General features: G+C 45.6%; 1 protein-coding gene across 1 annotated transcript in view; it reads right to left on the minus strand.

The window, feature by feature from the left end:
• The window catches only part of NSD1 (nuclear receptor binding SET domain protein 1), a gene marked incomplete at its 5' end in the record, with an annotated part of 60,617 nt that overhangs the window by 15,615 nt on the left and 21,202 nt on the right, over positions 1-23,800 (minus strand). The window contains 14 exon segments of the mRNA XM_082006229.1: positions 1,332-1,444; positions 2,036-2,241; positions 2,539-2,695; positions 3,032-3,211; positions 4,548-4,748; positions 5,304-5,427; positions 5,860-6,003; positions 10,809-10,927; positions 11,704-11,773; positions 12,873-12,982; positions 14,870-15,152; positions 15,299-15,420; positions 18,986-21,572; positions 23,579-23,751. Coding sequence (XP_081862355.1) covers positions 1,332-1,444; positions 2,036-2,241; positions 2,539-2,695; positions 3,032-3,211; positions 4,548-4,748; positions 5,304-5,427; positions 5,860-6,003; positions 10,809-10,927; positions 11,704-11,773; positions 12,873-12,982; positions 14,870-15,152; positions 15,299-15,420; positions 18,986-21,572; positions 23,579-23,751 — 4,589 coding nt within the window.

Consider the following 23,800-nt stretch of genomic DNA (forward strand, 5'->3'; position numbering starts at 1 on the left):
TGCCCAGCAGGCCTGCCCTACTCTGAGGCACTGCTGGTACAAAATCAGCTCCAAAACAAGGCAATGCTTGGACTAGCCACAACCCTGATGTGATGAAGGATCCCAAGTGTATTTTGCAGCAGCCTCTCACATTGCCGCTCCTCAGGATGAACCCTGAGGTGCTGATCTCCTTAGAAGGCCAGGATGGGAGCGCACACAGCCAGCTTTGGCTATTCCACCCTGAAGCCTTCTCCAGTTAACCATATGCTCCTGTAAAGTGCTTTGCTTTCACAGAGGCAAACAGCTTGCACCCAGACCTCAGAAAAGCTGCCATGGCTCATGACTGTGACCATTATTACTTATATTAAAAGACTATTTCAAAGGCTCCAAACTGCTTCCAAAGCTCCTTCATGTTGCAGCCAGAGACAGGCTTAAAAACACCTGTAATGAGAAACTGTCTTTCCTCCACTGAAGCTACTTGGCCCATACTGCTGCCACAACATTCAGCTGTATTCTTTACACTGTCCCGTAACTCATGCAGGGTATACCTGCCCACCTAGAAAACCTACCTAGAAATAAAACGTGACAAGCAATCAGTTAAGCTTTCATACTTCGCCACATAAAAAAGGGAAGGAGCAGACAGAGGCAATGAGAAGAGGAACACAGTCCCCGAGTCCCTGGGTTTCTGATCAGTCTGGACCCACATCTCAAGCACATGTACTCACTTGGCCCCAGCTCTCCTCTCAAGTCACCTCCATCCTGTAGGACTTCTATTGCTGCTCCAATTCTATATCAAAATACAGCCCTAAACATGAAGAGTTCCCCAAAACTCAGCAAAAGGGCTGATATCCCAACACGTACATCTGCTTTAGTATTTCTGTTCAGTCACCAACAAATACAGAAAAAAAAAAAACCCCAATAGCAGAGATGAAACAAGATACTGCCAAGCTCCAGTGTAGGTTATGATCCTCCCCATGGCTCTGGTCCACTACATACTGACCATCTCCTGTCTTGCACCACCTCAGATGCCCACCTTGCCATCAGCAGCATGCAGTACTTGAGCGTATTGCGTATTAATAGCACTCTCCCCACAACTGACATGGAACAGAGATGTCCAGATCTGTTCCAGTAAATCAGAGTACCTCTATTACTGGTGTCCAGCTTCGATACAGCTCTGTGCATACATGATTCCTTTCTGTGGAGGATGACTGAAGATGCCAAGAGGACTAAAGTAATCTTCAAATACAGCCAGACACTCAAACAATAGAAATGTTTCTGTACACCTGTAAATCACCTGCACCAACAGCTCAAGACTTCTCTTCTGGACCTGTCTCTCCAGCACCTGCCCTCACCTTGATGTGTTTGTAGGGAGGAGGTTTCTTGTCATTCTTTTTGTCTTCCTGAAGCTGTCTCAGCTCTTTCTGTGCCTTCAACTCTTCAAATCTTACTGCAGCTTCCTGAAGAGCTAAGTGAGACAACAAGGTGTATTATGAGGAACTCTGCTCACACGGAGCTGGGCTGCCAGTGTCCACCCAGGGCTCACAGATCCACAAGCAAACCTCCCTGGCTGTGTACTTCGGGAGAAGAGGTTCACCGGAGAGGGGCTGAAGAAAATGCCAAGGCAGTAGGGCAACTGCAGGAGTTACAGTAAGGGACCTGCCCATGGGTGATGAAGCATCCAAACTGCCAACTCGCTTTGACCACTTTTGGGCAGAAGTGTCAGGCAGCTGCATTCACAACTCTCAAGTGCATTTTTATATACAGAAGACTGTATTAGACACAGGGAAGCTGATAGAGCAGCAGTTCACTCAGATTTAGAGCAGCTATATCAGAGCTGGAGAAGCATTCAAGTTCTGCACACCCTTCTCCTTCTCTGCAAGTCCAGACCAATGAACATTATGGGTGCGCTGGATGATAGATAAGCAGCAGCTCATTCTGCAAGTTTCTTTTCATTATAGCACTAAAAAAGTATTTTTCTCTGTTATAATAATGCCACTTCTCCAAATGGGAATGAAGAAAAAATGAACATGTACCTCTCTGGATGAAGACAAGTTACCTTTCTTGTATATGCCATCCACGCCCTTCCCCATCTTGTCTTTGCTGCTGACATCACCTTCCATGTAAGGGAACACACGGGCCTGGTGGGTCCACAGGTAATCCTTGGAGCCAAAGAACAGCACAGGGAACTCACCAATGTCATGTTTCATTTTCTGGATGTTGACAGGAATTGTTCTAGGATGGCAAATCTCAGCTGGCCACCACCTGCAACACAGGGAAGGGCAAATGAAACCTCTGGCTTCCCCACTTCCAACCACCTCAGAAGTATGCTACTGCATGGAGACATAGGGCAAAAAGTGTGTGAGGGCTACCAGCAAGGCTGATGGGGAAACAAGAGGCTACTGAAGGAGGAAAGCACACATTTAACCAGCCACTACAGGCATGCAAAAAAGCCAGAGTCTGCTGCACTGTACCCTGCAGAGAGGAGCAGCTTCTCACCTCAATCACCACAAGCACTGCATGAAGAAGGGATGGGGACAAGTCTGTTCTACCTTCACCTACCTGTAGCGCCCAACTTTCACCCAGACTACTTCCTTGTAGTGTGGCTTTTTGCCTGCCTTGCAATCATTACAATACCAGCTTCCCTCTGGCATCTCAATGTTTAGACACTCACGGTGAAACGCAGCTGGGCACGACTCACAGCATAAAAGGCTGCCCCCTGCAAAGAAAAGGAGGAGGAATTTATCAGAGTCACTGTGCAGAAGCCCTGGACTCCACACTTCCAGACATACACAGTTGAGAAAAGGGCATGATGCTCTTCTGCAAGTGCTTTTCAAAAGGCTGTGTGCCCTATTCATGCTGGAAAAATAACCTTTCTAAGGATACAGAAAAAGACCTAGCCTGAAGTTGGACTTAAATGGGGATGGATAGGAAGGCAATCTGTTCTCTGCAGTCCTCACTGGCACAGTCTGGATGGGCAAAGCTTCTGCCTGCTCTCATGACTTCTTGTCAGGGCATTCTTTGGTGACAGGGGACCCAGTGCAGACCATCTCACCTTCCGAGCAGACAAAGCACCAGCTGACGTTGACGTGTTCATGGTTGCGGCAGCCCCTCCGTGCAGTGAAGTGATTGGGGCAGATTATGCTGTTGGAGGCAAGGACCACGGACCCAGCAGCGAGGCAAAAGTCGTTGGAGTGGTATGCAACCGGACACCGCACACAGCGCATCAAGCGACCTAGCACCAGAACATGTTGGGAACACAGTGAAGGAGGACGATTTTTTTGTTTCCTGCTAAAACTAGCCTCTATTGATAACTAAGCTCAAAATATTAAAAAAAAAAACAAAATACATATAAAATTGTAATTACCTTTAATATATATTTGTGTACAACTTATATAAAATTTTATTATTTTGAAGGGAAAAACCTCCTGCATGCTGTGCAGACACAGTTCCAGGAGTTCACAGGCTGGGACTGCTTCCTATCATACACAAATAATTAGCAAATCAGCTCAGACAGTAATTACAGAGGGGGTGTTCCAAGTGCTTAGCTGTACATAATGAAACCAATCCATGTAGCTTCTGAAAACATCAGCACTTGCCTCTCCACTTTATCAGATTTTACCTTGAAATTCCAGAATGGAGAATTCAGAATTGCCTACAGGCCTAATTTATCAAGGTTTTTGAGAGTCTGTTTTCAGTTCCTCACAGGAGACTATAAACAGGGAGAAGAGGTGAGAGGAAAGGGGTAAATCTGACTACTCAGAAGCAGCAGCCAAAGGAACACAACACAAATATTCAGTGGGGAAGTGGTCAGCTGTGGGCTTTAGGCCTTACTGTTGTCCTCCACACCAAATACTGATGGTAGTGACGGGGGTGGGGGGGTGGCGCAGGACGGACACAACTTTAACACAGACCCTGAGGATAAAAATAGAGCTGGTCTTACTGTCGCTCATTTTAAGATACCAAGGATTTAAAGAAAGGCAGCTTTAGAAGCAAATACACATAAAAGTTTTAAGTTTAATCATGTGAGATAAAGGTCAAGGTATTGCTGCAAACAGCTCAAATATTTGCTTGAGAAGCTTAGCCCAAGGGCGTCACTACTACAAGATGAGAATTTGCATTATAAAAAAAAAGGAGAACTAGAACAATATCATAGCTTTTACTACACTGTTCTCTATGCTGTTCCCTTGATAGCCAGTGCTGCTAAGCAGGCACCATCTGCAGCACTGTCACGGTGAAAAGTACATAGGAGAAACATGAGTGTCCGTACAGCTCCAGAGACTTATTCAAAAACCCAGAGAGGGATGTGGCATTGCTGGACGTGCAGGCATCCAAGCGTCTGGACAGAGGAGAACATTTTAGTTGCCATGTCTGACCATCAGGAGTGCTGATGAGCAGCAATCTCACATACTGACACCACCCCTTCCACTCCCCCAAGAGAAGCTATTCCTCAGCAAACACTACAGCAAGGACAGAAAATCAACATAAAGAACTAGTGGACCAGGTAACCGCACAGTGGACATGAAACAAAGAAAAAGCTTCTAACTACATCACCTAGAAGATTTCAGTACCTTTAGATGCAGAGATGTTCGCTGGGTTAGCAGCATGACAAGTCATACATATGTGCAGGGAGCATCGGAAGCCCTTGTTCTGCATGACTGTGGGCGGATACTTTTGTATGCATGCTTCATGGTAGTACTTCCCACAGAGGGGCAGCAAGCACCGTTTTACATCTTCCCCGCAGCTCTTGCACACAAAGCAGGTATGGACCCCTGGAGAAAGAGCAACAGACATAACACCAGCCACACAGAAGGGCTAAATGAAGACCTGACACTTCCACCATGCTGTGTATTAGCAGAGCACAACTTCCCAACCTGCTGTACCTTGTATCCCAAAGCACAGGTCTCTGCAGAGAAAGCCTGCAGCTGCAATAAAACTCCAGAACAAAAAAAAGTATCATTATAGCTGTGATTTCAGGCCAGGGAAAAATAAGGAGAAAAAGAAAAATTGACAAGCCTTGCTTAGACATTCTCCTCTTTCCAGCCCACTCCAGACTTCTCCCCACCAGCTCCCCCTCACTAGTCCCTGATAAGAATTTCCCCTCTCTCTCCCACCAGATCCTGGACATCTAGTTCTTCACACCCCACCTGCCTGAATCAACAGTAAGACCAGTTAATTAGAAAGTCATTATCAAACATCAAACCAATAATCAGAGGACTGAGAGCTAGTTAGTGGCCCTACTACAGGCATATCACTCCAGCAAAGGAAGCACCAGCTAAGCACACAGCAAGCACCCTGGCCTTCCGTGCTCACAAAAGCTGCCGTACCAGTGGAACACTCATTGCAGATGAATTTGCCCTTTGGCATCTCGGAGAGCCCAAGGCACTGCAGATGGAAAGCACCACAGCACTGCGCCTCACACAGCAACAATTCCCCTGGCTTCTCGCAGATCTGTGGGGAAAGAAGCGCAACATCAGCTCTGAGCAACCTCCTTCCCCACCTCATCCCAGACAGCAGCAACCCACGTCCTGGCCAGAACTGCCAGCAGAGACCCCTGGGGAAAAATGCTAAGTTTTCCTCATATCAGTAAATTCAGGTGGTTTGTGCATCTCCATTGCCATTTGCTATCCAGTCCCTGCTACCATATACCAGCTAAAGTGAATATTACGTTGGTCACACCTCCCTAACATCTGTGGACTTTAGCAGGAAGAGAGGCAATCACAGAGGAAAGGTTCAGTTCAGAGCACAAAAAGCTGGTTAATTCTACAACAAGCACCCCTTGAGGGTACGTGGACTTAGCTGTGGCACTAGCGTGTGCCAGAACTTACATTAAAAAGTCTTCATAGTAATAAAGTTTCAAAGAGATCTCTTCAAGGACACTACCTGACACACATTCTCCTTGAGAGCTGCTCCTCCTCCACGCTCCCCCTGCATCTTTTTGGACGAAGGCACTCCATGGTCATTCTCTGACCCCTCTTCATTACCCTCTTTGGGGCTTGCAGCAGTCCCATGAACCGATGTCTCCCCCTTTAAAAAAAAAAAAAAAATCCAGAATCAGAGCTGTCAGTAGTTCCTGTCCTGACTTGGACAACTACAAATTCAGCCATTAAGCACGTAACAGGTTTGGCAGTTGGTCTGTGTGTTACCCACCCTGGAGAGAACATCCCCCATACAGTTCCACCAAGAGGCTTACAAGAAAGGGAAGAGCTCTTAGTTTACTAGATCATTAAAAAATACACAACCAACACGATTATTTTCCTGTTCACAACCCCTCTCTGAGGAAGAGTCATAGCTGAGGAAGGTAATGCCTTGCATAGAAACTAATCAGGCTGGAAGAGTGCAAAACATCCTGATGCATGCTGATGTCTACTTGCATTGGAAATGCAAATTAAAAACTTCAAACAATCTTTACTGTAGTTGTCATCCAGCAAATGAGCCAGACTTTTCCCCACACTTGTCCCAGCTTGTCCTAACCCATGTAAAATACAGGCACGCAGTACTCACAGCCTGTGTTGGTATGAACTAGCTGGACAACAGCAAAGTGAACGGTGCAGCAGGGCATTTACACCACCAACCTGCCTGGGGTAGCGAGTCTTTCATGAGCATCTGTCCTGTACGAGTATCACAGCACTGACTCTAACATCAACTGGTGAAAGAGCATCCTGCTGAGAAAATTGGTTTCAAACAATAAAGGTGCAACCGCACCCTTGTGGGCCAAGTCAGGGATCCTACCATAAGGCTTCCCGGGTGGAAGGATACCTTCAGTGTGTCCATGGGACCTGCCCAGACACTGTCAGAGGGCAGGAAAGCAGCAGGTATCCTAAAGACACGTCTTTCTACCACAAGATGCTGCTGTCCTGGAACTGCACACAGCAGCACTGCCTTCACTTTTGTCAGGACAGGCAACCAAGAGCTAGGAAACGCCATCCTGCCAGCTTCTAGGCCTTTCAGGTACAGTCTAGGCGACACTTCAGCTGTCTCATCAGCCCCAGCTGCCACCCCAGAGTGGGTACACCTTAAGGGCCACTACTGCAGCACCGAAATGATGCCTTTAGCTAAGTGCTTTGAGCAAGAACATTTTAAGGACACTCCCATTTTTTAAGAGCCCAGCTCACTGCAGTTAGCTGAGTGATCTCAGTGCGTAGCTGCCAGTTCCTCCTTGGGTCACCAAGGCATAGCCAGTGTATGCCCAGACACAAACTGTACACCTGAAAGGCCCTGTGAAGAGTTCAAACTGCTGGCAGGAGCAGCAGCCATCACTCTCATACCTTCAAACGTGCTTGGTGCTAGGTGTCCAGCTAACAATCACGAGGGAGCTTGCACCACTTTCTGTATGGGAGAGTATCAATCTGAGCTGTGGTGCTGCTAAAGCTTGTAAGCTGAACTGAATGCCCTCTGCACACATTATTAGTCTGGGCAAAACAAGGACATAAAGTTTAAAATTAGAAGAATCCAGAGCTGGTATTCTGGTCAGATAAGGATGCTTCCTTTGCCTGTGGGTTTTTTTGTTGTTTGGTGTTTTGTTTTGTTTTTTAATTCCCTGAATGTAACAGTATACTTTTATTTGGGGCCATTTCAAAGCCATGTGAGTTCTGTGGAGCAACAATGTACAGTATATTGAAGCACACAATACAAAGATGAATTGTGTAAATTGCCTTTATTGAGCACAAAAAAAAGAGCAAACTCCCAGCTACAAACTACTGCCTGTCCAACATACCATATGGTGTACAGCCTGTACAGCCTACCCTCCATCACACTCTTGCTGGAAGGCTGGCAGTGATGCAGCCTGTGGGAATACTGATAAGGAGCACATAAGGTGCTGCCATCCTACCACACAGCCCTGGCAGACAGAAGGGAAGGGAAAGGTCTCTATGGCATTGGTAAAAAGACCATCTAAGAACACAACAGTGACCCTTTGACTCTACATGCAACAGCATCTTCTCAAGCTAAGTGCTATGATACTTCTGCTCCTCCAGATGTATTTCTGCTAGGAATTTTGTAGTCTGCTGCAAGGTAGCCCTCTGGCCCAAACACTTGCTTTGGTTTCTAGAATGCTCCAGGAGCAGCACCAGCAACCGGTGCTCCAAGGACCAGGTACAGCTCAGGTCCTCCTATTCCTACATAGGTGCTCCCTCTTCTGCTCAGCTCAGCAGTGACCTCAGAGTTGCAGGGGTCACTGTAACGAAGAACAAGAGCAGGGTTAATCAGCTACTGGTATGGGCAAACAATGTCAGCTATAGCCTCTGCTTATGCTGAAGCCCCAGTGTTACAGACACAAAGTGAGCTCAGCCCCTCTCATGGTCACTGAGGTCCCTGTCAGGAGGGGCAGGGTGCTGGTGAACAAGCACCACCCATCCTCTGGTCAGTGGTACTAGTTTCTTGCTGTAGCTAAGGTTTCCGGAGAGTATTTTAGAAGGGGACACACACACATACTTGCTACAGAAAGAGGTATGAGGGCTTTAGAACTGGTTTAGGTCCTTCCATCCTTCTGGCCACTTTCTACCATGGCTGCTAGGACTTGGTTTTGAACCTTGATGGCCATGTTTCACATGTTATTGGAATGGGAGCCTAAAATACATCTAGGAGTCATATAACATTAACCAGCAACTCCCTCTTCAGATCTGAAAGCATTTGCTAGTAGTAATGCTACCTTAACAACTGGGCCCACGCTGTCCACTGTGGCACAGCATGCTCTAGCCCTGCTCTTCTAGCCTAAACCCATCGTATTTAGTTCTGCTGGCCAAACAGCTGGCCAATCTGCACATTTCACACACCAGGATCTTAGCCTTATTTTAATCAGTGTCCCCAGAACTGCATGGGTAAGGGAACATCAGAGCTAGGTAGGATGAGCAAGGCCAGATACTTGTGCTTCGTGAACAGGGAGAAGGGGATTGCCATTCAAGGCCATCACTCAAAAGAATCTGTCACACTATTCCCCCTCCTTCCCTTACCCAGCATGAGCACTGCAAAACTACATACCTCCTACAGAGGGCAGGTCTCTCATCTTGGGTCTTCTTCCAGAACTATATCTGCTGCTGTATCTGGCACAGTCTCAAAAGCCTGGCCTGTTGTTTGGCACAGCCTGACCTTGGTTCACAACCTTGACAACCATTTCAACAGCATTTTCCATCCCCTTCTCTCAGCTTCTTGCTGCCCTGATGTTGTGAACTTCCACTCCTGGCTCCAAGGACAGGCAAGGACAGAGAAAGCTGCTTAGTTCAGCCCAGGCAGACAAGCTTTCCCCTGCCCTCTTTTGTTCTGAAAGCAGCTGGATCCAAGGCTTCACTGTGGTGTATCATCAGACCATCTATTTCTTCTAGCACCATTCAGCACAAAGTGGGGTTCCTTGCCTGGTATGTGGAAAGTCACTTAGGGACCAGCATGGTCCAAACTCCATGTGAAAGCACAATCGCATCTCCACAGCGCCCCAATACTCACCAGTACCCACGCACTCACCTAAGCCAAGGGGTGAACACACTCACCACAGTGGCTCAAGAGCCACAATCACAGAGAAATTGATGCTGGAAAAAGGTGCCAAGCATTGGCTTTTTTTTTTTTTTTGGCATGGTTTACCATACCTAACTTCAGGTACTCAAGACAGATGTCTAAGGCTGGAGGCAGTTAAGACTCCCTTGGCTTGCTCTGCAGCAAATGGGTGCAGGATTCAGAGCCATGGCCTAGTCATTTTGCTGCTCTGAACTGCCCCCCTCTTTTTTTTTTCCCTAGAAAACATTCAGAGAGAATTTTCTGGCTCAGAGCTGAGCCAGTCTCTTAGTGGGTGCCTAACAACAGACAGTGTTAACTACCCCCCAGCATTGGCAAAGATATTTTTACAGGCTTCTTTGAAACATGATTCCAGATGAGCACACTTCAGAAAGAGTACTAACACCAGTACAGGAAGGCTTGCATGGCCCAGGGTTATTACCCCATTTTATCACCCCCATCAGAAACACCATTTTCAAAAAGCAGTAGCAGCAGGGTGGCTGGCACTGCTCAGGCAAGTGGTGTGAGGTCTGTGCTCTGCTGGAAGCTGTATAACAACAACAAATACAACAATAAAAGTCTACAATTGGCTCCTGAAATACATACTGACTATCCTGACAGAACAGCCTGCTGCTGAACCTGAGCCACTGGAAGTGAGAGGCGATGGTGAGAGGCCCAGAGGTGTCCCGCCTCTCCCAGGAAAAGTCTTGCTTCCCCTACACTTGGTGATACCTGGCTCATTCCTAAAAGGCAAAATGTGCTTGTCAGAGATATTTGTACGCCGGCTCTGCTGGGATGAAGTCGAAGGGAGTTGCCCCAACTACCCCTTTCTGCTGGATGGCAGAACATAATCAGAAGCTCCTGTGAGCAGTCTCAGACAGCCCCCCCCCCCATGCCCTCCAACGTGGTTCTTAGCTCACCCTGGTGTGCAGGGGCAAGTGGAAGGAGGGGTTGAAGTCCACAGTCTAATGCTTGTGCTTCACACTGATGCATAAAAGGGCAAGATTTCCACCACTACCAGGGAAGACCTTTTACAGCAGTTAGGCCTTCTGAGGTGCAAAGCAAGATGCCAGGCAAAACCTGGCAGATCAGAACAGCCTCCCCCCTGGAGAATTAGCTGCGTAATGGCTTGAAAATTAAGCCCGAGTTAAGCAGTCATCACAAAATAGCTACTAAATCAAGGTGGTATCTTCAGCTTCAAGCTCAGATCATGCAACTACATCAGCAGGACAAAGACCCCACTGACACATCAGTCAGCCAAAGATGACCTGGCCTAGGCTCCACACAGTGCCCTGGGAAGGAGCTGACAGGTTATAGGGATGACAGCATGTAGAAAGACCCAACAGTACCTCAGAGTGTGGGGTCTCCCCCAGCCCCTCCTCATTTCTCTCCTTCTTGGAATGCATTGCAGCAGAGGGATGGCGCTGTCTCTTCCGCTTCCGCTGCTTCTCCAAGAGCTTTTCAGAAGCTGGGATACAACAGAAAGACCATCAAGAAAAATGCAGAAATAATTCCCTTGCTACAGGTGCCACCAGCATGTCCCACACCCTTCCTGAGAGCTTCAGGCTGGGTCCTACTGTGTTTGAGGGCATAAGGGCTGGGGCAATACGGGCCTCCAGGCAGTCTGCCCTCTGTCCTGCAACCATCAGAGGACTGATTCATACCGGTTTAAGCTGCTTTTGCTAGGCTGATGAACAATACCACTGACTTTCCTGAAACAGCCCCCCAGCAGAAAAGAAGAAATGCCACCAACACAAAGCTTACATTGCTAATCAAATGCCAATAACTACCTCCTCCCACTGCACTGCAACAAAAAATTCCTCATATAGATACCAACATGATAGAAAGGCAGATGGGAAGGGACTAAAATGCAACTGCACAACTGTCCATGGGAGAGGGCAGCCACCGTTCAGCCTGGTCACAGCATGTCATCAGGCAAAAGACAGCGTATTGGTACAGGACCTGTGCTGACGAGTTTCCTTCAAGCACTCTAACTACGAATGAGAAGCGAACAGCTTCTCATGGAAGTATGAGCCCACCATCTCCACTTTCCATAGGGAAATCAAAGATACTACAGTACTTTGGGTAAACAATTTCAGTACCTATTTCTTCTGCCACTGCTTCAGCTGAGGCAAGCACCCTCTGAGAGCCCAGAACACGTTAAGCCCTTACACATACACAAAGCCACAGGCACTGACCCAAATTTTACCAGTCATCTACCCCTGGAGCCCTTCCTTCACTTACCTTCTCCCAGGTCCGAGAAGTGGGCTGGTGAGTAGAGCTCAGAGCTGTCGCTCTCTGAAGGGCCAGTGCCCTACAAATACACAGCAGTCAAGTCACCAGATGCAACTGAGAGATGCATGCTCCTCAGCCACTCAAAGCCTTTACGAATGACTGCAACATGTAACTTACAAGTTCAGGTCATGAATTCATCAGTGATTACACACTTTACAAAAAAACATTTATTTTGCGTGTGTGATAGATCCCACATGGAAAAGTCAGTCTCTGGGTAGGGAGGAATGCCAAGTCTCCTGTGTCTTGTGCTCACTAGCATCATCCGCTGTTTCCTCAGCTCTCCCAAAAAGACTGCTAACACTTGTAAGCGCTGGGAACAGACTCTCTTCTGGCTTTACACTTTTATGGAGCTTAAGATTGAAATACCCTGGCCTCTGCATTACTACAAACATGATAACTGTATTAAGACTGGGCCACACAGAGAGATAAAAAGGAAAGCAAGAAAACTGTTATTAATCAACGTTAGATACAGTGGCAACAAGTCTTCTGCAGGTACACCACCTGAAATAATTCTTTACAAGATGCTTTTTTCCAAACCATGTCACTGAATATTAAGTATTTAGCGGAGAAGAGCAGCATTTTCCTTAAAAATCTGCACCAAGCACTGTATACTACATGTGATACAACTCAAGCCTCCATCCTGCTACAAGCTCTGCACTTGCATACCATCCACCAGCTCACTTGGAAAGGTAACAAAGGAAACACCGTGCAGAGGAAATCTGATGGCAAAGGACAAAGCCTTTGCTCAAGGTTCAAGCTCAAGCTACAATGCAACATAACAGTGACAGAAAGCCTCTGCGCAGAACATTTCTGCTCACACCTTCCAAGCCAGCATCCAGATGACTCCTTTTCCATATAAATAAATCAATGAAGAGAGGAGATTTTATAGCCGTTAACTACCCAACCCCCATTACAAGTGGGGAGGGGTGGGGAGCACATCTATATTCAACAGATTTCTTCATAACACAGCAATCAGCACCTTTGGGAAGGGTGGACCTTTGCTCCTGGGCTACAGCCAACAAAAAAACCACAGCCCATTGCACTGCATCTCATTCTGCAGGGTCTGCTGTCCAGGCTCGTTTTCCACCTGGTTTTCAAAAGAGCTGGAAGGAATGTACCTTCTTTGGGGGAGTCCACTCCTCCTTCTTTGGCATAAAGGCAGTGTCCAAGTCATTGGATTCCAAGAGCTTTTTAGTGGGCTTCCTTTGACGCTTGCTTTCGAAGTTTCCTGCAATGAAATTCTTCACATTAGATAAACAGATATTTTATTTTCTTCAGTCAGACTAAGACCATTAAGTAAAACACCAGCTAACAGTACAACACAATCCATTTGCTTCAACCCTGCCTTTGGAATCACAAGCTCCTTGGGCAAAGATGCCTATTACCTGTTTCTGTACAGCTTCCACAAAACCAGACCTCAGTCCGTCATGACCTTCAGGCATACCTCAATATTTAATATAAAAATCCACCCACAGAAGAGAGACTATGAAGTCAATGCCAGCAAGTAGCACATCCTGGCACTGCAATTCAGATTGTAATTTCCCAATCACTTTGATCTGGCATAAACCAGTCCTACCACTGACAAATACAGCCCTCCCTCCACTCCTATGCCACTCACACCAGCATTTATGCTGTACATAGTAAACAGGCTAAAGGACACGCTTCCAATTAAAACTACTTGGGAAAAGACACCCCAAACAAACTAGCTGTAACCTGCACCATTTCCTACTCAAGCTTTTTGCTGGCACCGAGGAGGGTAACAAGTTCCTAGACCTAGGTTCATCCACACTAATTTTGGCAACAGTAAAAACAATCAGGAAATGATGATGCAAGACAATCCAACGTAACAGCCTGCTTCCCATCCTACCCCATTCATTTGCTTACTTTATCAGCCTTGGCTGCGTCCTTTCTGTGACACGCACCTCTGCATGCACTGCTTACCTCTGCATGCACTGCTTACGCATCAGACACCTACTGGAGGGGCAACACGGCATTGTCCTCAAGGCAAGCCTCTGCCCACAGCTTGGGCTCTGTGTGCTTCAGCAAGAGGTGAGTTTTCTCAGGAGAGGGAAGAGCTATGCAACCTCTGCATACTGGATATTTGCTCCCACTGCTGCACCTTGTACTGTTCTCCTGCATCTCCAACCTCAGGTTCACATCCCCAGTTTTTCCTCCTTTAATCCTCTCCAACCTTCCATTTCCGTCCAACACCCACAAGCCCCCAAAGGCAAACCATCTACCCTCAAACATAACAGACCAACTGACCTCCCAGTGTCCATACCTACCTGCCTGCCTGCTTGGTTTTTTTGGTTTTTTTTGTTTGTTTGTTTGTTTTTAAAACTATAGGCCCTTTAGAACAGGAACAGTGTTCCATCCAAGTTAGCACAGAGAAAATACCAGCGCTTTAAGCCTGGACATGTCTTTAGATGCTACCAGAGAATGAACATACTGCAAAATAGACCCCGAGACTGACTCTGTTGGAAAGGGAAAAAGCCTGTCAGACTGCGCTCACTCTTGATGTACTATGCCTTAGTGAAAGCTGAGGCCCTGGCTTGCTGCTAGTACAAGTCTCCAAGAATTTCCACAGATGCTTAGAACCTCTAAGAAAAAAGCTTTCCCAGAGGGATTTCTGTACTACAATTCCCTGATCTCACTAGGGGAGCAAAAGGTTACCCCACAAGCTATGCAGGTTAGACTTTGCGTATCAACCTTGCACAACAATGTTCATCCAAAGGGCTTTAACAGCAGCAAGAGACCTTCAAGCTAAAGGAATGCCACTGTTTGCCAGCACAGATGGCAAGGACTCAGAGGAGTTGTGACTACCTTCATTTAGATAAAGGGGTGTTCTGTGCTAGGACCTGAGAAGGACCATCATACACTACAGAAAGGTAAAAGCATTAAGTGTAACCATCCAGCTCACTGGGTCACCCACTGCACCTGCCCTCTCCCTTCCCAGCACCAGTAATGAATGAAGCAAAGCAAAAACAAACTAACAGATCAACAGGTACTAACCTTTTCACTCTGACCAAAGCAACAATTTTCACCCAACTTGCAAGAAGTTCACTTACTTGTGCCTTCTCTTCCAGGGAGCAGAAGCACACAATCCCCCGCTTACCCGATTTCAGGAATCTCTCTTCTGCATCTGGAGAAGCAGAAACTTCAGAAACATCTGAGGAAGACAGCACCAGCTCTGGAAAATCTGAAGGTCCTTCCAGAAGTTGATCAGTGGAATGTGATCCTAGTTCTGAGAAGGAGCACACTGCTTCAAGAATGGGAGGGGACTCTTTGGTTGAAGATGGAGTTGAAACCAAAGGACTTGGCCCCCGCTGGGTATCTCTGTCAGGACTGCACTGTGCAGGAAGACCTCCTTCAAATTCAGACCTTGCCACAGAATTCACCTAGCACAGAGAAACATCTTGGTGAAAACATTCATCCTGCATGGCACTGCACACAGCAACAACACTCAGTCAGCAAGAACACATCAAAAGCACACAGAGCAGAGCCTCACATAATAACCATGAAGAGCACATTACCCCTCACCCACCTTTTGCAATTGCTCCTGGGCCTTCTTTGATTTTTTCTTGGGTGCAAATAAGTGATCATATTCTTCTGCATATTCCAGGAGCCGTTTACTTGGCTTTCTAAGGCGTTTCCTCTCTGAAAGTACTAAGAAAAAGACAAGCAACTTCAAGACTGTCTTTCTGAGATTATCACAAGACAAAATTCTCCTCATGGTCTGTAGATAACATAGGCCCAGAGGCTCCATGTTGGAAGAGCCCTGATACTTTTTTCTCTTTGATACAGCCTTGTAATTTTTGAGCTTCCTATCTTCCACAATCCTGACATGGCAGGTGTTATTTTTAAGGACCTAAAGGACTTCAAGCAGTTCAGATAAGAAATCAAAAAACATTAGATAATGAGAAGCTCCTGGAATTTCATCCAACATCTCCTTCAACAAACTCCATCTAACCTTCTTGCAGTACTTTTACCAAAACCTAAGTCCATTAGCAACTCAGACTCATGATGCTACCTTTGCTGTTAACCTAAACTCTTTTGGTTTTAGTGCAAGGGCACAGGAAAACACTGTCTTTCTGTAACACAGTTCAGTCACTGGTTTCACAACACATAAGCCTAAGTCCTTCCCCTCCCTCCTGGCATATTTTTGTATCTACTACTAGAGCCTTGTATTCCCCATCTGCTGCTGCAAGCCCATTTATTGCCTTTGCTTCCCGACAATAGATTCCACAATGAGATCAGGGAGCGAACAGTCCTCGCCAACGACTGCAAGCTCTTCAAGGGCTCAGATGTCTTTGTTTGCACAACGCTGCACCATCGCAAGGGAAACCTGGTAACAGGTATTTCCTCGATACAAACCTAACCACCCGTGCTATACCACCTCAACACCCCAACACACAGCAAGCTACAAAAAAAGAGCCCTGATGCTCTACGCCACCAGCAAGCTGCAAATGCAAGATGATGAAAGTTTCTATCTTCTTCTCACTTCCCAGAATACCACTGAATTTTCCCCTTTGTTAGTATTCAAAATTATTAAATATGGCAAAAATATTTATTCTAGTCACAAAAACATTTGTGGTCTCCTAGAAGTTTAGGAGCAAACAGTAAATATCTTCTTTGCTTCTTTTCATGTGTAGGAGGTGGCTTTTTCTTCTTTAAAACGGAAATATTTTATAACAAAGCATTCCAGTGCAACACTTCAGAACAGGGATGTTGGACAAGATTGCTACACTTTATTGTGGCTTTGTGGTTAAACAAGTATGAAAACATCAAACTGGGCCAAAAGAGAAGAAAGGAACAACTTTCTCAAACACAGCTATTTTCATAGCCTCTATTAACTTTCTGCACAGGTGTTTGGGTGAAATACACATTTCGGCACATTACCAGTTATAGGCTGAGTATCCTCACTGGGCAACTATTTAGAGCCCCAAAGACATGCAGCAGAACACAATGCTATGCCAGAAGGGATGGCTCAACTGCATTTTTTTTTTCCCCAAAGTGCATCCCGTACAAGAATTCCACGTGCACTCTGATTGGCACTGGCAAATCACATACCTGAAAAAACTATTATTTAGAAAAATGTTTTAAGTCAGCAAATTTCACCAGTCGTAATTTCTGCCTTATTTGCTCTAAATTGTACCACAAAGTTTGTAGCAAAAATATGCCATATGTTGCCATTCAACTATGATGAAGACTTTATCTAGTTTGAGTTTAGTGGAAATTACACAGTTGCGACTGCAATCTGTTGCGATCTCTTACACTGGTACTCTGCCTGCTGCGGACAAGGATTAGCCACTCCTTCTCAAAGCACTGGCAAACAGAAAACTCCCTCTCTTCTGTAAGCTGCAGTTAGACTAACTTCCAGCATCATTCTCTCTACTTTCTATATAATTGGCCTTGCCTGATATAAAAGGCAGGCTGCTTTCCATGAATGGGCTTTTCACAACGTTAGAGGTTTACTCACTACCACCAGCACACTAGGGATGTTATGGCAGTCCAGACAGCTCCTCATACACAGAGGTTGCGGTGCCTCCCCGTGGCACATTTATATTGATAAGCTTCAGGTGTGCTTCAAGGCTCACATGCTATTTAGGGCAGGGGAATTAGATTGCACTGCAGTTGCTGATCCGTCACTTTTACAAGCAAACCCAGGCCCTCAATGCATCCCTGTGTGCAGCACCAGGACAGCTCTGCGCTCCTCTCCGATGCCACCTCGCCCAGGAGCCTGCTGCCTTCCCCTGCTGCTTCTCTCTTAACATTACTCCTTCTTATCAGCTCTTCTTCTCTAGCTCTCTCTGCAGGCTTGCATCTTCATCTCACATAGCAACATTACAGGGATGCTTCACTTGCAAAGCCATCATGAAGCCATGAGAACCCAGCTGCACCTTAGAGCAAACAAGGAACTCTCTCCCTCCGGCAGGCTGCGGCACTCCTGCGGCAGAGCCTTGACAGCCCCAGAACAACATGCATGCTCTTGCCTGCTCTGTGAAGACTTAAGTCCTCAAAACCACGCAGCTACAGCCAGAGGAGTCAGTGAATGATTATTTCATACATGATAATTGTCATGATTTCAAATCAGAACTTTTACCCCCTGCATTACACCCTACGGGCTCATTTTCTGTGCCTGCTGTGACTTGCCTTGGGCAGGTCCTATGACCACTAAGCCAGGAGCTGCCTTTTCCACCTTGAAACAGAGGTGCAGGCAATCTCCAGTAGCCACTAATAGCAAAATATACATACCAAAATGTGCATTGAGGGAACACATAAGTGACAAAATGCACACAGGTTCAAAAGTCTGTCAAGTTGTATTAATTTATGATGTTGCAAATAAATTAGAGCTATTTAGTTTGGTGAAATCTATTGTTTTTATTAAGGTTTGCTTCCCCATTCTTTGCAGAAGCCCGAGAATGGCATGGTGTTGAACGTGGTTCTGCTAGACCTATTCCCTCCACAAACACCTTTTTTTTTTTTCTTTTTTTCTTTTTTCTTTCTTTAAGCAAATATCCTCATCTCTGTGGAAGAGGCAGGGCTGTCTGATCTCGTGGTCCTCAGAAGCCTCCTCCTTCTGAGGTCATTTCCCTTCCAGTGATACTGCCTTACTTCTGCCTGCCATCTTCCAAACCCACCTCCAGCCCAGCTTCCCTGGCAGCTTCCCCCTCTTCTGTTCTCCCCTTCATCCCTCAGGCAGCCACACCAGAGCCATAAATTAGGAAATCTGTGGGGTTCCCCAATTCGTTATTAGCAGCTAATAGAAGTCCACACTAAAATGCAAAAAAAACCCCAACACATTGTCTTGATGAAATCCTACAGAAGAAACCAGAGACTAAAAACAGCACTAAAAAAAAAAAAGCAGCCATCGAGGCTCAGTTTCCCACAAGTTTCTAGTGCTGATCTATCCACTCTATGAAGGTATAATTTTTCAAAAAATCCCAGACTCGGAAGGATGCTTGTTTTACCTTTCATTGTGGAGGAACTAATAATTTGTAATGTATTTAACTTTCTGAACAAAAAGCTAAGCAAAATCCCATAATCGCTCTGCCTTCTATTGTTCTCCATGCTTACAGAGAACCCGAAACCAAGGTATCACACTTTTTTCAGCTCAGACATATACATCTCCACGTTGTCAAACAGCCCCAAGTTCCATAACTTATGCTTTAAATGAAAAAGTATAAAATGTATACAAATACACACTCTGGTGCAAGTCCAGCTCCCTTACCTTGTGCAGAGAATTCAGACTGGGGAGCAAAGTTGCCAAGCTCTGTTTCTGAGTCCATCAGACTGTTGTTTGGCTTACCACATACATTCAAACGTTTCTCAACTAAGTCTAAACGATTCTCATAGTCCTGATCTGTCAGGTCTCCCTCAAGCACCTTTGAATGAGGGGAATGCCTACGTCCCAAGCACTCATTTCCCTTCAGTGAAAAGCCACGAGAATTCAGGCCAAAGGCACTCTCCGAGTTTCCTTGTTCCCTAGATCTACTGATGTGCTTATTAGATCTAGCACTGCTTTGGTTAAAACGCTGCCACCGCTTTTTGGGTGCTACGTGATTTATATCATTAGACTCATCACCAAGAGAGCTCTCACTATTTGCCTCTGAATCCAAGTCTGGACTCTCCCCATTTTCAGCAGAAGTGCAGCTCTCAGTATTTCTACCAGCTTCAGGTCTCCTTCCAATACGATCTAAATTGTCATCAGATAAACAAGCAGAGTCTTCATCAGTTGAATGTTCTGTTAAATCAATAGACTCTTTCCTCTCAGTATCTTCTGCTTCATTACCTAGAGGACTGGTAACTGAACCGTGAACGCGGAATGCATGTTCTCCTGAATCTCGGGATAACCGACTTAGCAACTTACTTGGCCCTCCTGGTTTTAAGTCCTTTCTGTTTGAAACTGTTTTATCTCCAAGCTTTGATGACTGCTTAGATTTTGAACAGTTGCGTTTGGGCACGCAATTTGTGCCATTTGTCCCAGAAACAGCAGTACTTGTGGGCTCCCTTTTACTAGTACCAATCCCCGTCAACTTGGTTGGAGGATTGCGTGAAAACGAGGAGTTGCTTATAGCAGAGCTTGGATTTGCTGTTTCCTGGACACAATCTCCATTTTTTTCTATTTTATATGGGGGACCTACAATAGAGAAGGACTTCAGACCACTCGCAGAATTGCTTCCAGAACCATCAGCTGTGCTGGTATTTCGAAATGGGATTATATTTTGAGCAGTCATCAGTTGCTGCTCTTTTGTCTTACTGTCATGCATATCCTTCAACATCATTAACAAGGTGCTGAATTTGTAATCTGGCTCAATAGGCAAACGACCATGACCAGAGGCAGAAGAGAAAAGTAAAGGTACTGTGGCCTTTGGAGCACCAGAGTCACTAGCGTCATCATTCATGGACCGATAGGACAGCTCCTTCAGCTCTGACAAGACATGTTTCACCACAGCTGTTTCTATTTCAGTAGAATCCCTGGCTTTCTCATGCATGTTGTTTAACAGTTTCTGACCATCAGCTTTTCCGCTTCTCTGAAGAGAATTTCTCTGAAGAGAATCTCTCTGAAGGCCAGAGAAACCTTTGGTATCAGAAGAGCAGCGATTCACACCACCCTTCTCTTCTGCAAGAGTAGGCTCCAACCCAGCAACTTTGTGTTTGCATTTTATACTCCTGATTCGGGGCAATTTCATGCTTTTCGGTTTTAAGATTGCTTGATTTGCAAGAGCAGGCCAGGAGCTCTCCTTGGAAACACTTCGGGGAGCAGTGTGCTTTTTTGCTAGGGAAAGATTGTCATTTCTCACGTCTGAAGAGCACTCAAGAGCTGTCAATGACATCTCAGCATCAGAGAAGCCCACTTCAAGCTCCCCATCTGCAAATTCAGCACCAAGTCTGCTGGTTACTGAACCTCCCAGAGGTTTGTGATCTCTGTACAACTTCTTCCTGGCCCTTCTGCTGCTCTTCTGAGAAAGATACATGGAAAGCTTAATGTTTCCACTTGACGTCATAGGAAATTCCTTCTCCACTTTATCTGAAGAATCACTAACTTCAAGAGTACTAGAGGCTCTCTCTGAACTTTGGTCCATGATATCTACATCACTGTTCCCACCATCTGAGAAGGAAGAGGAGGAATCTGATTCAGTTTGCTTTTTCTCAATACCAGCATCAGACGCAGAATAGTGTATTTGTAATTTGGAACTGCACAAAATGCCCAGGGAGCTCTTCTCTCTCTCCAAAGATGTGCTGGAAAACAAATCCCCTTGGAGAGTGTTCTTCAGAGCATCACTTTTACGATTCTCATAGTCTGGTTTCAAAGGTGTCTTTTCAAAACGTCTTTCTCCAAAGGAGGAAAGCAAATGATTTTTCCTGGTGCTACTGGATGCTGTTAGGCTGTTGGCAATCCGGCGAAGTTCATGAGATGCGTGTTTATCTGGTAGGTCCCCAACAATCATGTTTCTAACTATGCTCTCTGTTGTTTTTTCTTTGATTTCTCCCCTGGATGCTTCCCGTCTTGCACCACTCTTTTTTACTCTAGTCCTTTTTCTGCTCTCAGAGCTCTTTTTCACATGTGGCTTGATGTGCAATTTTCCTTTTTCACTGGCCAGGTGTCTGGAGTCAAATGCCAAAGATTTTAAACAGCCATTCAGCTGCCTGTCCCTTTCTGCTCCAGGGCCATTGGCATAGTATTCTGACTGCACTTCCTTCTCGCTGTCCAGCTCGCTGGAGTTCTGGCTGCACTTTTGATCCTCTGGCACCCCAAGAATGTCTTCTGCCTGTCCAACACTGACTTCCCATTTAGCCATAAATCTCTGAGGAACCTTAAAGTTGGAGGAGACAAAAACAAGAAAAAGAAAAAATTTGATAGGGTAAGCAACAAGATAAAAGTGAGATAGAGACACACAAGGCACAGAACAGACTGACAGTCCTGCACTTTGCATCTTTTAAGACAATCACATGGATTCCCAGAGACTGTGCCTAGCGGACACATAAAATACTTCTCCTGGTTAAGTACCCTGCACTCCTGCTGAGCCTAATAAAAATCCCTGTGCATTCCCAAAACAGTGAAAAGGTCCCTGCAAGCACAGGTCTCCCAGGAACCCGATGTCCTAGCATCCCAGCACACCCCAAACACAACTGCCTCTAACAGGGAATGCATATGGTACAGATCTCTAGCACAGAAATGCAAAGCAACAGCCAACAAGCCTCTCAAGGAAAACGAAGCATCACTTTCCTTAAAATATTTGAGCAGACATGTTTGCTTTGCTCATTCTTGATTCTTCCTACATCCCTTGAACTCAGAGGACAATTCAATCTTCCCTCTCCATCAACATGCCTTGGTACAAACATGAGATCCAGACACACATTTAGAATGTATTCTAACAAATTCAAGACGTCCATTACCTAGAAGTCTCCCAGCTTTAACTCTGTATCTTTAGTATAAAACAAAAAAGTACCCTGCATAGTGGACAAGAACCTCTGCTAACATCTCAAACCAGCACCAAACTTGTTCCTTAGCCGTGTGTGTAGTTCTTGGCTGCACAACAGCAAATCAAAGGCTTCACAACTGCTCCTAAAATCAAAACCAATTCCAAGGCAGGAGGAACAACTCAAATTTCTGACACTTTTCCTTTAAAAAAAAACCACACCAACAAAATCTCATCTCAGCAGATTAAAAAAGTTTTATGGAGACTGATAACAAGCCAGTCAAATACTCTCAGCTTTGCATCAGATCTTGGCTTCCAGGGATGCAAACCGGGACATTTATGCAGGCAACAATTATTTGATTCCCCCTATTGCAGACACACTGGCACTTCCATTTGCATGTAGGATGAGATTCTAGCTATAGAGCATTTCTATGACCAGAAAAGTTACTTGGGAGCATGTAATTAGTTGTTAGGGGGCTGAGAACACAAGGAGAGAAGTCCTTAGAGAAGATACTGAACATGGTTGTGGAAAAGAAAAACCCAAAGAAAGCATTACACCCGGGGACTCACACCTGCAAGAGCACATTTAATCTGATACTTTTGCACTAACATGGGTTAAGTACTTAACTGCTAATAAAACTCTTGGAAAAAGAGAAAAAGAAAAAACAGACACCATTGCCTAGTGTGACTATCTGCTCTCTTACAGTAAAGCAGTAGCCTCTGTACTTCTTCACTTTAGCAATTCTAAAAAGTTAATTTCTCCAGTCACCTTCCTAAAGATGTAGACCAGACCCCTCTGTCACATTATGTTATACTGGCTACAGCTGCTCGGGGCTGCTATGTTTGGAAGCGGAGATGATGCGATGAGCCACAAAACTCATTCCCACAGGCTCACAGACAAAGCACTTTCCGAGTCGAATTTTAAGTCCTAACAGGTTTCTATAAAGAGAATTACTGAAGCAGGGCTAAAAACCCCACTGCTTTATCTCAGTCAGCAATCTAGAGAAGTGTGCAACTCCACCTCTGCTTCAGATCAGCCAAAAGAGGCTGCCAGAGAGCACAGGAAGTTGTTTAGAAGCGCACTGTAACAGACATCAGGAAAGGGCTTGCGCCACTGAACAGATCTCGCACCGACAGACCTGACTCCTCTGTTTCTCAGAGTTGTCTAGGGCAATAAAAGCAGCAGGCCACACCCCATATTAAGGAGAGCCTAGAAACTCCTGGCAGCTTACAAACTGTGCTCGTTGTAAGGATGCAAAGAATCACTTTCCTAACTGCACTGCTGCAGTCACTGCCACAGAAGAAAGCTGTCCAAGTGCAATTCTAGGCATAAAGGAATACTTTGTACTGTGCAGATTCAGAGAATCAAAAACCTATTAGAGAGAAAACAGATCTTTCACCTTATGTTTGTAGCCTTTTTCCTTTTGCTTTCCTCTTCGCCGAAGAACAGGCAGCTCTTCAAACTGATGTCTTCCTTCAAAGAGGACAATAGCTTTCCCAGCAACCCAGGTTTTCTCTGAAGGTTCTCCTATGGCATCCACATAGTACTCTCGGTATGGTCTCCGATTGGAAACTATGTTGAGAAATTTAACAGAATTAACCCCTTGCATATACAGAATAAA

The sequence above is a fragment of the Phaethon aethereus genome (genome assembly GCF_964289735.1).
Source record: "Phaethon aethereus genome assembly, chromosome: 14".
NCBI lineage: Eukaryota > Metazoa > Chordata > Aves > Phaethontiformes > Phaethontidae > Phaethon > Phaethon aethereus.